This window comes from Rissa tridactyla, chromosome 10 (assembly GCF_028500815.1).
Source record: "Rissa tridactyla isolate bRisTri1 chromosome 10, bRisTri1.patW.cur.20221130, whole genome shotgun sequence".
Taxonomy (NCBI): Eukaryota; Metazoa; Chordata; class Aves; order Charadriiformes; family Laridae; genus Rissa; species Rissa tridactyla.
The window spans coordinates 574,277-588,800 of record NC_071475.1 but is presented as its reverse complement, the minus strand read 5'-3'; the positions used below and the strand labels follow the sequence as shown (position 1 = coordinate 588,800).

The following is a 14,524-nucleotide window of genomic DNA, read 5'->3' as shown; positions in this document are numbered from 1 at the left end:
CCAGTTTCTGTGCCTGGTATTTCCTGACTTCAGGCAACACAGGTTCAGTTCATGCCTATTAACACACACTGTGTGTAGCCAAAGCTACACGTAAAGGCAGGCTCCTGAAGCAGCTCACCACCTTTCACAGAGCTAGAATTGCGGGGTAGCTCCTCAGGGGCAATTTCTGTGCCGCTCCATCAAGCGTGAAGTTGCCCCAAAGATGCACGGCCTGATCCTCGCATCATAACCAGAGGAATAACAAAGGAAAACAAGGTGCTCTAGTATCTCTAACAGACTGAACCCACTCCCTGCTGCTGGCTCAAAAGACATAGCAATCAAAACGGAGTTTGATCATGTCGTGATCACTCTGCAATTTCTAGAAGCTAAAACAATTATTAAGAGCCACATACAGCTTTAAATTTGCAATGTGAATGAGCAAAATGCAGACCAGCGCAGAATAATGAAAATACAAAGATATCTGAATACACCTATGGCAGCTTTCCAGAGCTGCAAGCATTTTGCTCTGTATTTCCAATTACTGAAAGAATTAAAAAATGCAGTGAAAGGTCAGCTGAGAGTTCCAGGTGTCCAGCTAGATTCCTAAGAAATTCACTGTGCTGAAAGAAATTAACAACATGTACATGTTTTGAATCACACTTCCAAAAACATTTCCAGGTACGTTTCTGGAGCTAGATCTGGAGCTAGATCTGGAGCCAATTTTTTCTAGTATGTTTAGGGAGGAGCCGTTAGTCAGTTCTGTTCTCAGGCCAGAGCTACAGTCTTCTTCAGAGCCTCTGCCAAGTTGGACCAAGAGCCATCAACTAGAGTCCTTTGCTAGAGCCACATCTATAGTTAGCTCTAGAGCCGTTTCTAGAGCACTTTCCAGAAAATAGCTCTTACATCCAATTTAGAGCCCTTTTATAGAATCACAGAATGGTTAAAGTTGGAAGGGACCTTAAAGATCACCTAGTTCCAACCCCCCTGCCATGCGCAGGGACACCTTCCACTAGACCAGGTTGCTCCAAGCCCCGTCCAGCCTGGCCTTGAACCCCTTCAGGGATGGGGCATCCACAACTTCTCTGGGCAACCCGTTCCAGTGCCTCACCACCCTCATAGTGAAAAATTTCTTCCTGATATCTAATTTAAATCTATTGTTGCCCTTGATGTCCCTGGCCAGATTTAATTCTGTCAGGGCCTTAGCTTTCCTAACCTGCTCCCTGGCTGCTCGGACAATTTCTCTGTATTCCTCCCAGGCTACTTGTCCTTTCTTCCACCCTCTGTAGGTCTCCTTTTTGTGTTTGCATTTCTCCAAGCGCTCCTTGTTCATCCATGCAGGCCTCCTGCCATTTTTGCCTGACTTCCTCTTTGTTGGGATGCATCGCTCCTGAACTTGGAGGAAGTGATCCTTAAATATCAATCAGTTTTCTTGGGCCCCTCTTCCCTTCAGGGCTTTATCCCACAGTACTCTACCAAGCAGATCCCTGAAGAGGCCAAAGTCTGCTCTCCTGAAGTCCAGGGTAGCGAGCTTGCTGTGCGCCCTCCTCACCGCTTAAGGATCTTGAACTCCACCATCTCACGGTCACTGCTGCCAAGGCTGCCCTTGAGCTTCACATTCCCCATCAGCCCCTCTCCTTGTTGGTGAGAACAGGGTCCAGCATGGCACCTCTCCTCGTTGGCTCCTATATTCCTTGGAGATGGAAGGTATCATCAACGCATTCCAGGAACCTCCTGGATTGCTTATGCCCTGCTATGCTGTTGGTTGAAGTCCTCCATGAGGACCACGGCTTGTGAACCTGAGGCTGCTCCTATCTGTCTCTAGAGGGCCTCATCTGCTCAGTCTTCCCGGTCGGGTGGCCTGTAGCAGACCCCCACTGTAACATCACCTGTCCCTGCCCTCCCTTTAATCCTGAGCTCTCAGTTGGCTCCTCATCCATCCCGAGGCGGAGAAGAGCTCCATGCACTCCAGATGGCCATTGACATAGGAGGTGACACCCCCTCCTCATCTCCCCCTGCCTGTCCTTCCTGAAGACCCTGTAGTCTCACTTTCTCAGAGTGGGACTAGGCCACTTCTTGAAGTCTTTTCCAGAGCTGGATTCTAGGTTCAATTTCTCAGCCATTTATTGGAGATGGATTTAGACCATGTTCTGGAGCCCCTTCCCATAGCACTTTCTGGAGCTCTTCATAAAGGCCTTTACTAGAGCTGCTCTAGAGGTGTTTATCTCACATTCCCTTTCTAGAGCTGAATATAGAGCCCATTTCTGGAGAACGTCTCTAGAGCTGGGTCTAGGACAATTTGTACAGGTCACTGCTGGAGCTGGAACCATTTCTGGTGTCTTTTTTAAAGCTGGCTCTGTAATTTCTGAGATGAACTAGAGCCTGAGCTGGATCTGGAGCCATTTCTAAAACCTGACCTGGAGTCTTTTTCTAGAATGTCTTTCCCTGTAAATTCCTGCAAACTGCGATAGCTATTCAACTGAGAATTCACTTTGAGAATAATGTGAATAATACTAGTGTCTAATACAGAGTGAAAAATAAGAGTATTTTGAAAAAGCTGAATTACCTCAAGCCTATGAATTTTCTACATGCTTATTATTCAAGGGAATATTTAGAAAAAATATCTCCGCAGTCAGCTTCCATGCAGAAATTAGAATATTTGCTTCGTGCAGATTCCACCCACACATTATTTATATTAATTTACACATCTGCTATTAAAAATATGAACTCTGTTTTTAAGAATGTCACCTTCAGCAGGCAAATCTGACATGGATCACCAGGAAATACTCACCTTCAGAAACAGCTAGATGTAAAACAAAAGATCTCCCAAATCATCATTCTCATTCATTTGTACAGTATCTAAATACATCAAACATGCAGTGCACAAGAGGCATTACAGGAATACAAAGGGGCAGATGGTCACAGAGTAACAAAGGAGCGCAAAGAGAATGAATGAATATTTCAAAACTGCAAACAGATCAAAACAGCAAACACATTTAAATTTACGCAGCATAACTTGACATTACAGGAAGTAACACCTTCATACAGAAAAGATGTATTAGGCATTCAGATTCCACTTCCAAAATCTGTATGCAAAGCCATGCTTTTCAAATCAGTCGGCATAATTTTTTGCATTCTTGAAGTTTGATTGGTTTAGTAAAATTTAACTTTGTAGATTTATCATAAACCAATTTTCATGCTATGGTTTGAAGAGCATAAAACTAAAAAGCTAGTAACTCTTAAATAAAAAACAAAGAATGCACGTGTTAGATATTCAATGCCTGTCTTGGAAAGAAAAATATTAGTTTTTCTACTAAGGAATACAAACATAGGATTTTACATAATTTTTTCCCATAAAATCTAGACAGGTTTCTAAATAGAAAATATGTGAAAAATATTTATTATTGATATACAAATGGCATTTAGTGATCAAAATAAATCAGTGTAACAGTATTCCACACTGGCCCTTGTAGGAGTTTCAAACAAGTATGCCAGGACATTTTCTTCACTTACATACCAAACATTAGTTTGGTATGATATGTATCTTTTAAGAATATTTTCTCTTCCTTTCTCTTTCCGCTCTGAATGTCAATCATCAGTGATATTTATATATCACATGTCACAGTTCACTAGTATCATTTTCTTAAGCATAAAAAATAAAAAGCTGGAGTGTTAGGAAGGCTCTTTCATGTATTTAGGGCAAACACGGATTCAAATAATTCATCAAGCATCCCAAGCACTCAAGTGACATTGCAGTTAGGTGGCACTACGGCAGAAAACAAATTTAGGAATGACTGAATTTATGAGCTTAGGGAGAGGTCACATCACACTTGGCACTACTATTTCTGTTCGCTGGAAATGGAAGGCAAGCCAGTAAGGGTTCTGAAGAGCAGTAGAGCTCTAGGGATCAAGCAATCCCTAGAAACCAGTGGTGATTTCTTGTCTGCAGAATGGAACCCAAGGAAAGAGGACACCTCTTCCCCTGTATTGTAGCAGCAGCTAAAGAACTCCATATTCCAACCAATATGATATGTATCATAATGTTGCAAACCTTACGAGGTATTTTAAATGTATTAAATCAAAGGTAAAGCTTAGCTGTGAGGGCCTCCCTAAATTTTCAAGACTTCAGTAGAAGACACGAACATGTGCAACAAAATACCAAATCCAGCATTACCTTCCCTACAACTTATTTTTAAAAACATAAAAATCTGAAACCATGAACAATTCAAGTCATGCAAGGGAAAAGGGGAATATTTAGTTAACTGTTACCACAGGACACTTTCACACAACAGGAAGAAAACTAATTGCTGCATATGACCTTCTTAAGGGCCAGGGAAAGGAACTGTGAGAACTTAACCCTCTAGTAACTTCAGTGGATGTCTAGTCACACAGCAACACTAGGTAACAGTACCAAAAGAAGAAATAAATTACACAGGAACTACCCTCATTTAGTTGTCCCTCCCCTTGCCGTTTTTTTTCTCCAGTGTGCCTGTGACATAAAAGCTAGGCCCTTAGTTTTGCACTGATTTACTCATTTGTCCCTGAATAAAACAAAGCCAATGAGACTGCATAAATCAGACTTTCGAGGCAGGTCTTTGAAGGAGAGACTAAATCTAAAAATCAGCAATGTGTTTTTAGCATTCTCTCTTTGCTTTTAAACATCTGCTTTGTAAAGTGATTCTGACAGTAAGGTAAAACTATGCTTTCCCTACTTTCCTGCGTGCAACAGTAATCTATCACAGCTAAATGACTTACAATTTTAAAAAACAACGTTGTAAAACCACTCATCAGATAAAAACACTCTTGTAACATAGTTGTTGTATCAGCAACTGGGAATTTAGTTTGATTGCCTGATTTCCAGGAATATAATAACGCATTACAACTCCTTTCGAATCCGATGTACAACATGGCAAAGCCGTGAACAGAGCTGCACGCACAATCAACAATCTGACGACACCAACCAACCACAGTTGTCAGGCTGCTTTCCACCCAAGACAAATTATTCTGTTGGCTAACAAAGGTGGCACAGCTTGCCTAAGATTGCGCGGACATTATTGTTTGTTTATAACTAAAAGCTAATACCTACAATTATAATAATTTTATTTTAGTATTCAAATGCTAGCAGGATCTTTTATTTATCCATCAGAAAATATCTTTATCATATTTCCTAAGCTCAAGTGTGTTAGAAACCAGGAAATGGCAAAGGAACTGGAGTCGTAACCTCAGTAAATGAGCTTCGCAAGAAGAAAATCTTGCAAACTGTTGCCATAAACTACACTTTTAAACCACGCTATACAGCTAAAACTGACATCGCTTTAGTTCTTGGCTGGAGTATGGAGTACACAAACCAACAAAAAGCTGTGACAGCCTCCCACTGACAAGTATATTAAATTGATACTTGATTATTGATAAATCTATCAGCTTGCTGGTGCAGGTTGTCACAGCAGTACACAGCTCTACAACAGGGAAGCACTAAACACTTTGTGCCGAGGCAGCCTAGCCATACCCTTTCTGCGAGACAGATCTTGAAGCAACCTTTAAAAATATTTTGCAATGTGACTGCTAAAGACAAATCACACTTCAATTACTTTATGGATACTTTAACAAAAGCAACAGTTGGGCTTTCAGAAAAGAACACATCTATAATCACAGGGGAGAATATTTGTACAGGTGTACCACCCATCTCTGTGTGCAAAATAACGTTTCTCCCTGCCGAAATATTATAGAATAAGGAGATTAGTGCTTCATTTAATGAATATTTTTGGCAAGCATGGTGAACGTGATGTCAGACAGATAAAGGCACTAGAATCACACAGTTCAGTCAAAAGAGCAAACACTGGTAGGATGACATAAGAATCTCAAGTGCATGCAAAAAAAGCCATCGCTGAGAAGCTTGAGTAAATGCAGAGGCCATCTTACAAGTAGCAGTAGCATACACAATGTTAACTCAACTGCTTACCCACTAAGTACACCAAGAACCAGGTTAAGTACGAAAAATGAGCCAAGGATGATAAGACTAACAAAATAGATCCATGGCCATTCACATCCTATTGCATCATTTACCTGTAAAACGTAAGGAAATAAGTTATGATTCAGTCATTCATTAAACAGCAGAGTCCTTTTTGCAGCTGCCAGATCACGTAGGTTTCAACACTGAAAATTTAGGACTTATACAGTTCTTAAAAAAAATTAAATAAAAATCAATGAACATTTGTTCAATTTCTTTACTTACCCAAATTATGTTGTAGATGTGATGCCTTAGAAGATGAATTTAAATGAGATAAATAAGTGCAGGAAAATTATTCATCCCTTTTATAATTTTGCCACAAGTATGGACACGAAGAATGAATATCAGCATGTCTAAGCTCTGATTTTGGTATTTGTATGTCATTCCTATGATAGCTACAGAAAACTGTTTCTGTTCTAATTAGAGAAGGAAGAAATAGAGCTTTATTAAAGACATCATCACAACTGAAGTCTCACCTGTATAAGATAACCTGTGTGTTCATGGCAACTGAATTCAGGACTCTGCCTTCATGATGAAAAAGGTGTATGCTTACCCGCTCAATACACCAAGAACAAGATTTAGTACGAAAAATGACCCAAAGATGACGAGACTGACAAAATACACCCATGGCAATTCAAATCCCATAGCATCATTCATCTGCAAGAAATAAGATGATCTTATAGAGTAGATCACTATAGTAATAGCAACGAAGAGTCAGAGAAAAAGAGAATTTCATCATTCAGGTGAGATAGCATTCTATACATTCCTTCAGTATTCAAAGAACAACAACATAAGAAAGGAGGCACTGGCCATATTCACTTCCCATTTCTAATACATACTCTAAACCAGTCCTTTAATATCTAGAACGTGAACTAAATTTCAGATCTCACTTGCTTACAAAGTATATTGAAATATTAGGATTTTTAGTTCATATATATCCTAGCTACATGAATCATCCTTTAAAAAACAGTAATATGTACGTCAACAGTACAAGCAATATTATTTTTTTTTCTGTAACAAGGAATGTCAGTATTTTTTTCCTACCATTGGATGCAGTCAGACATTTTAAATTAATTCAAAAAGAAATAAATGAGAATGAGTTTGTGTAAAAACATGAACACAATTTTAAGAAAATGAAAAACTGAAATCAAACTTTAGAAACGTAGTGGAAACACAGAAATATTCCAGACACACTTCTGAACAAAAATTATATCAAGATCAAAGTTAAGTGAAGTTTAAGAAGTTGTTACTTTTTTTTTTTTTTTTTTTAAAGTCAGGTTGAAGTAACTGAGCTGTAAATACACTCTTTATAGACTCTCACAAGCTTTCTCAAAAAGACCTTTTCCATCGCCGGTTCTTAGTGGGCTCATTATACCTATCAGAAGAGGGAATTAAGCAACATACCCATGGAAATCTAAAAAGGCCTATTCAGAAAAAAAAGATACTTTAAAACGCAGGGAAATTGTCTTTGTTTGTAGCATCGAGGTGCAAAAAGACATTTCGGTAAGTTACAAAAATAATTCTGACTTGTAACTTCTTGGAAGTGTCTCCTGTGGGAGAGGAATTATTCTGGCTTTTTTGTTTATACTGACAAGTTTGCATTAGATTCTTCTTAAGACGCTTTTTAGCTATGAAAATTCAGCAGACAATAAAAATTGCATGAGCATTCAAGACTGGATATGGTATCCAATCTGCGGGAAAACATTTTTCCTCTTCTGTGAATGCTGTTGTGTTTGCCGTATCCGAAATTCATGATTAGGCTTTCAGCTCTATTGATAGTCAAGTTTGACTCCTATCCTTAACATCTTTTTTGGAATAAACATATTAAACATGGGAACCATTGGTTTTCAAACTGTACTGATTTTATTTTTCCCCGGTCTTTTAAAAATGTATCATGATCTCAGTTTCTGCAAGGTCGCCCTATGGATGGTTAGATATAAGCACACGCGTTAAGTCTTTGCAGGTTAAGGCCCATAGGCACTTTTCTTCAACAGTGATCTGTAATAATGCCGCTTCATGCTAACTAAAATAAACAAACTTGAAGATTATTTTACACAACTTCATGCATCCTTTAAAATAATCTATGTGTCATGTTTTAAAATGCTTTAGTAATTGAACTGAGGTACTGAGAAGTAACTTAAAATTACTTAAACTGCAAAATACATATTTAGAAATTTTTTTTCTTTTAATTTCAATAAAACTATATTTTGGAGAAATTAAAATGCAGAAGGGTTATAGTTATTCAGAAATGCTGGGATCATTACTTCCAATTTTAAAAGATTCCAAGTTTCCACAGTCCAATTCTGTAACAGCATATTCATATGGAAAATAAAGTCTTTCATAATGCTGCCATTAAACTGACCTACTTATACTTAGTCTCCTCTACTAATATACCTTTAGCAATACTCAGCATGTCAGGTGCCTGTGCTAAGGAGATCACCTATGGTGGGTTTGGGTCGGTTGTTTTTTGGTAGGTGGTTTTTGGTTTTTTTAATCATCCATGCCCATTCCATCAGAGCAAGTCCCCCACATCTGACAAGTCTTAACAACGAAGACACTCAGCTATTTAGTAAAATACCCTATCGCCCAGAGTGAATTTCTGCTGTGTCCCAGTGTATGCTGCCCTTTGCATCTTCTTTCAATTGTAGGCATCTGGCCTTAAGGTTTAGGAATAAAATTTACCCAATGTTTGGGGTTTTTTTTAAAATGCATATTCATAATTATTTTATTACTTTAGAATTGAGTTTGCTTCATAGAGATGATTCATGTGATGCAGGCAAAGTGTTTTTCTAACAACAGCTGGTCAGAGTGAAGGTTTTGATTAAATCTCAAAGATGCATGAATGCATTTTGCCTCTAACTGAACTGTACCATTAGCAAATAGTTGTTTGCAAGTCACCAGAGGTCAGAGTGAAGGCATAAATTCATCTGGCATTGATGCCAACAATTTCCTTCTATAAATCTTTTTGAAAAACCTGAAAGATTTGCAATTTTACTTTAAGAAAAAAAGAGCTGTGTGAATCACTGCAATCCAACTTGATACACTCTTTTTGCTCACAAACAGAACGTATTCCAGACGCCAGGCATTATGCTAACTTAGTAACCCAGCAGCAGAGCTGAAATTTGCATGCCCTGTCATAAAGGCTCTATTAGCATAGGCAACTCTGATTTGCATTTCCTTCATTCACTTTATAGTGCGTAACATATGAAAAAAATTCCTTATCGTTTATGCAGTTTGATTTTAAGCCCAATGTTTTAGGCTAATCTATCTAGGACTAATGCCCCATGATGTAAAAGTTGGAAACTGCGGCTAACTAGTGCTAGAAAAAATACTTTCATTTCGGCAGATACTGAACTAATTCGAAAGCATTCCTAACTAGTAGAACTTAATCTAGTAGAACACCTTGGCACTAATCTCAGACTGATTCCTAAAAGCAACAGCCTGAAACTGCATCTACTCAAGAATTTTAGCATTTAATTCTACAGAGAATTAAACTCTATTCAAGTATTGCATTGTATTTTCTATTCATGAAGTAATATTTCTGGTTGCATTGATACCAGAGATGAAAGTAGAAAAAGAAGTCCTTTCCTTCTGGAAAACTTAGCTGCTCATTTCATGCATGTCAAGTGGCATTTTCCATAACTTTCAATTAAAGAAAGATTAAAGGAGTCAATTTGCTTTCTGATGATAAATTGAGGCAGAGCTTGGTTAATATATAAGCACAGAAAAATCTCCATCCTGAGAAACAAGGTATTTTCAGTTGAAAGGGTTAATGCTGACTTCTCACACAAGTGCAGAACAAGGAGTTATGAAGACAGAAATTCCGGATGCATTGGAAGTTGCAACTAAGAAACAATAAAAGCCCCTGAATTATGCTAAAGTAACACCAGGAAACACATCTCAAATCCTCAGCAAAAAGTCTTGCAAGACTGCCATGGTCTGTGGGGCAGGGATGTACCATACCAAAGGAGGTGTCATATTTAATGGCTCTCAACGGACTGGGCCCATCGCTTTTCAAGTGCGTTAAGCTTTTAGCATCCGTAACACCTATTGCAAAGACACCCCCTAAGTAGCATCCTTCTTGCCCTTCTTTGTGTCTTTTTCCAGATCTAGCCTTACTGTTTGGATTTCAGTTCTAATTAGTCTGTCCATCATGTCAACCCGGGTACAGAGGAGATGATGGATGAGACAACAGGCAAAGTATTTTTCACATCACTTAATTCTGTTTCACCGCAACAGTAGAGGTGTACTACTCAGTTAAGTGTTTAAGAATGCTTATTCTCCTGAGATGCCACTTTTGACTATGCTCTGGCATTTTCACTCCTTTCATAAAGGTATTAGATTAGACCTGTGTGTTTAAACAGCCTTGAACTGAACTCTGCAGCTCTTCCTATCCCTTTCATGAGTGGTTCAGTAACTAACAGTTCAGAAGTCCTTGTAAAAGGTCGCATTTGTTGATGCTACCAGATCTGGAGACAAGTTGCTCTATGCAAGTTAAATTGGTGGAGAACAATTTATTTTCATTGTGTATTTGGCTCTTTGTATTTACATGCATATGTTTGTGAGTATATGTCTGCAAAACCCTGAAGAATTATCTAGAGCTGATAGGACAAACTTGGTACAGTCTGAAACTGCCTCATCTGGCATTTGGAGTGAATTCTCTGGTTAGCTCTGCTGTAGTTGGAGTCAACTATGAGTACAATGAAGTGTAGATGATCAGAGACCAAGACTCTGAAGCGAAACAGGGAGAAAGTCAAATTTACAGCAGATATAAACCATTAGTATTACACAGCAGCAGATAGCACACTCCAATCTAAAACATCAATTATAAACCATTAAAACATCTCATTTATCTGTGGTAATTGTGAGTAAAATCCCCATATGTAATTGAGTGCAGATCAGGGTCTTACTTCTATGTACACCTGGTACTGGTTTACTGAAATTTGTTGCAAGCTCTTTGTATTTATCAATTAATACAAGCTCTAACTGGGGATAATGATAAAGCAATGCAGTAACACCTCTAATTCTGCATTTGTACTATTATAGATATAATGTGCTCATGCATGAAATGTATTTTGAATTATTTGCCACAATGTTTCAAACTCACTTCATTTCCTGAATTTCTTAGTTCCTTTGGTTTCAATTTTACCTTCCTGCTTTCATAACATTCCAACAGACACATAACTGGTGGGTTAAATTATTGTTACCTATAATCTACGTAATCATCCTAAAATTAAGACTGACAAACTCAGTCTCTTCATGGGTGCAAAAATCCTTCAGAAATTAGTATTTTGTGAAATGGGACTAATCCCGCATTCTTTGTAGTGTACAGCTCCCAAACCCTCAGATCACAGGCTATTCTACTCACTTCTCACTTCAGAGCGTACCAGACAGCTTTTCAAAGCCTTCTAGCTTCAAAGGTTGTGTCCTGGGATATTCTAGGCTGAAGTGGAGTTCACTTACAGCTGATTTAAACCAGCCTGTGCTTGAAGCATAGCAGCCTCCAGGCTGGTTTGTAAAAGCATATAATTTTATCGTCAGTCTCCTCTGGGTGCTGGAGTTAGAGCACAGATTTCCCTGACATTCTCCTGGTTGGCCAGACTCAACTTTGTTGTATTGCCAGCACAGAAACAAGCCGAGACACGTTAACAAATCTAAGGGCTAAAAAAACTATTGAAATGAATCAGCTAATGTGACGAACAGTGTTTTTATTTTTAAATATTTAGCTACAACATATTAAAATGCATAGAGTAATAGTATCCACTTTAATGACATATACGAAACTTTTTTCTTTTCATATCTACTTATGCCACCTATATATGTACCGTAAAACGTTGTATACTACTGGATGTACTCATTATTTCCCATATGCTGGATACAAGACATGCAAGCATAATAGAATGTACTATTTGGAATGATGATGTAGAATTATTACCTCAGTTTATGTAGAAGCAATGAACAAACCCCAATACTCAAGGTAGATCTGAATGTATCTACTAAACTGTTATCCTGGGACAGTTTGGGAACTTGGATGGTTTTAAAAGGATTGTTTGCTTCTTGTGGCAAAGTTTTTGGAAGAAACTGTACCTATTCAACTAGTGGAGTTCTTAGTACTCCCTGAAGTCCAGCCTACTTCTAATCCAGTTTCTATCCGTTTTATTTAAGCTTTCTGGGGAGAAATAGCATGTTCTTTGAGTATTTGCAATGATCTACGACAAGAATTGAGTTCTATGCTTCGACTGCAGCACAGGCCAGCAGTCAGCTAAGACTAAGACACTAGGTATCTTATCAAAGCAAATCAAGTTCACTTCATGGGAAAGATACTACCCTGTGAGGTAGTTTAAAATCCTCCCTCAGGTGGGTTCTTTCTGTTAAGACACTCACTTGAAAAAACTTATTATATGATCATTCCTTTCAATGCCAATTCAAACTTTTAATATGTATATTCCTTGGCTTGGCAGCTCTGTTTGCATGTCTGAATTTGATCATTCTCTTTTCTCTCTTTCTGAGGTTTCTAATTTATTGGCAATTTAAGTCTTCTCTCTTTGCAATCTAAAATTGGTTGATTCGGGGCTTTTTATATCTAGAGGATATATATATATATATATTTAGAGAATATAAAAAAGAAATTAGTCCAAATCATTACCTAAAAGGTGAGGGGGTTAAGCTAGATTTTAAATGAAATTGGATTCAAGTAATTAACACGTAAATTCAAAAAATCCTGCCTGCAATTCCTGGCTGTTAAGTGTGATTTATGCAATATATTAATACTGTCATCCACAATTTCTATCACTCTTTCTCCAGCTGGATATCATGTGTTAAATTTCTGGCTATGTAGTCAAAAGCTGGGTGCACTGTGCATCCAGCACATCAATGCCCTTGGGGATGAGCTGCCTTCTTTCACTGAAGAGTCTCCCTTAGATGACCTGTGAGTGGTGTTGAGTGATGCTAACATTCAGCTATCCTTAGTATGTAACAGAAAAAGGCAGAAATAAATATTTTCTAAGATTTTTCTAAGATATTCCCTCGCAATTTTTAACATTGTTTGCTAAACATTTGCAGCTGTTGTACAAAAGGAAAAAAGCTGTCAAGCATCCTTTGACTTCTCTCAGAGCGTAAGCTGAAATTCATTGCTGACAAGTACTGTTTGGATGCAATAACATGCCTTCCATTCTGCAGCTGCAACGTGACAAATAGGACTTAAATCACTCAAAGTAGTAGTTTCTCATTGGTTTATTCATTCAATTCAAAGTCCTAGAAAAAGTTCTAGTATTATTGCTTATTTGACTGTTGGTCATGTTTTTTGAAAGATACTTTTTAGAGATTACTGTTCAGCACTCTGATGACAGTTTTTATAATACTTCAAACCTACTTAGCAACTTTTTGGTTATGGACTAATACTACATTTTGTGCCTGAGCCACGGGGTTTTCTTGTGAGGTATATTTGCAAAATATTTGCTTGTGCTTAGTAGGAGCATTCTAAAAAGTGAGGTGATTAGAAGATTGTCTCAGTTCCTGATCATCTGACTGACATTCTGAAAAATCAATAGACTGCTTTGTTTTATTATTGTAATTATTTTATTTTCTATGCATAGGTTTATATGGGAGTTATAATCATTCTTTCAAATTCTCATCCAGTTAGAAAACAAACATGTAATGATTTTCTACCTTTTAGTTTACACACAATAAAGAAAGTTGTCTTGTACTACCAGAAAGCTAGTGGGGAAGCCACAGCTCTTTTACTTGGTTATGGAAATACATTCAAAGAAATATTGATACTGTCTTTTCTATCTTGATATGTTACTTCCAGTAACAATGCAATGGCTTTGTAGACGCTTGCATACTAGACAGATGCAAAAATGCAGTGCAGCCTAAACAGACTGTGTCACAGAAATGATTGATTTTCTTCAAATGTTCTAAGATGCTTCAAGGAGTATATTGGGGCATATAAAGCTTAATTTCTAAAGCAAAAAAACCCCAGATGTCTAGGTGCATGCTTCTGTTGTTATAAGAGCGGAGGAATTATGAATGAAGTATATCTTTGATGATAACATACGTTACTATCAAAGAGTAGTGAAGGACACAGTCTTAAGAAGTTGACTTATTAGTAAAGGGTATATGAAAAAAAAACCTGACACCCCTTTCCTCAAACTTTATGCAAGTTTTAGATGTATTTTAGATTACTTAGACATTTCAGGTAATGAATTGTGTACTTTAAACAAGAATCCTTGAGAGAATATCTTGTTAACATATCAGTAGGTGTATTAATAGGTAAAACCATATAAGACATCAATGTACCGTTATTCAGCAATTTCAGCTTGAGTGCTTCAATCTCAAAAACCTCCAAGATCAATCTGAACAGTGCTAGCTAGGTGTCAGAGAACCGAGGAGCTGTTAATATTTGAGGTAGTAATGCAAATGTCTGTCCATAAAATTGACTTAGTAAAATTCAGTAGCCACTAATACAGTTGCTCTATCATTTAATCAGCTGTTCCGGCAACCCATCACACAGTAGTTTGCTTCACTGGGGCCCTGCCCATC

The 14,524-nt window shown here is 37.8% G+C and overlaps 1 protein-coding gene across 1 annotated transcript in view; it reads right to left on the bottom strand.

Annotated features, from left to right (window-relative positions):
- CACNA1D (calcium voltage-gated channel subunit alpha1 D) overlaps positions 1-14,524 on the bottom strand; it is a 198,034-nt gene that overhangs the window by 98,417 nt on the left and 85,093 nt on the right. The window contains exon 8 of the mRNA XM_054215757.1: positions 6,537-6,640. Within this exon, the coding sequence (XP_054071732.1) occupies positions 6,537-6,640 (104 nt within the window). The remainder of the gene's footprint in view (positions 1-6,536; positions 6,641-14,524) is intronic.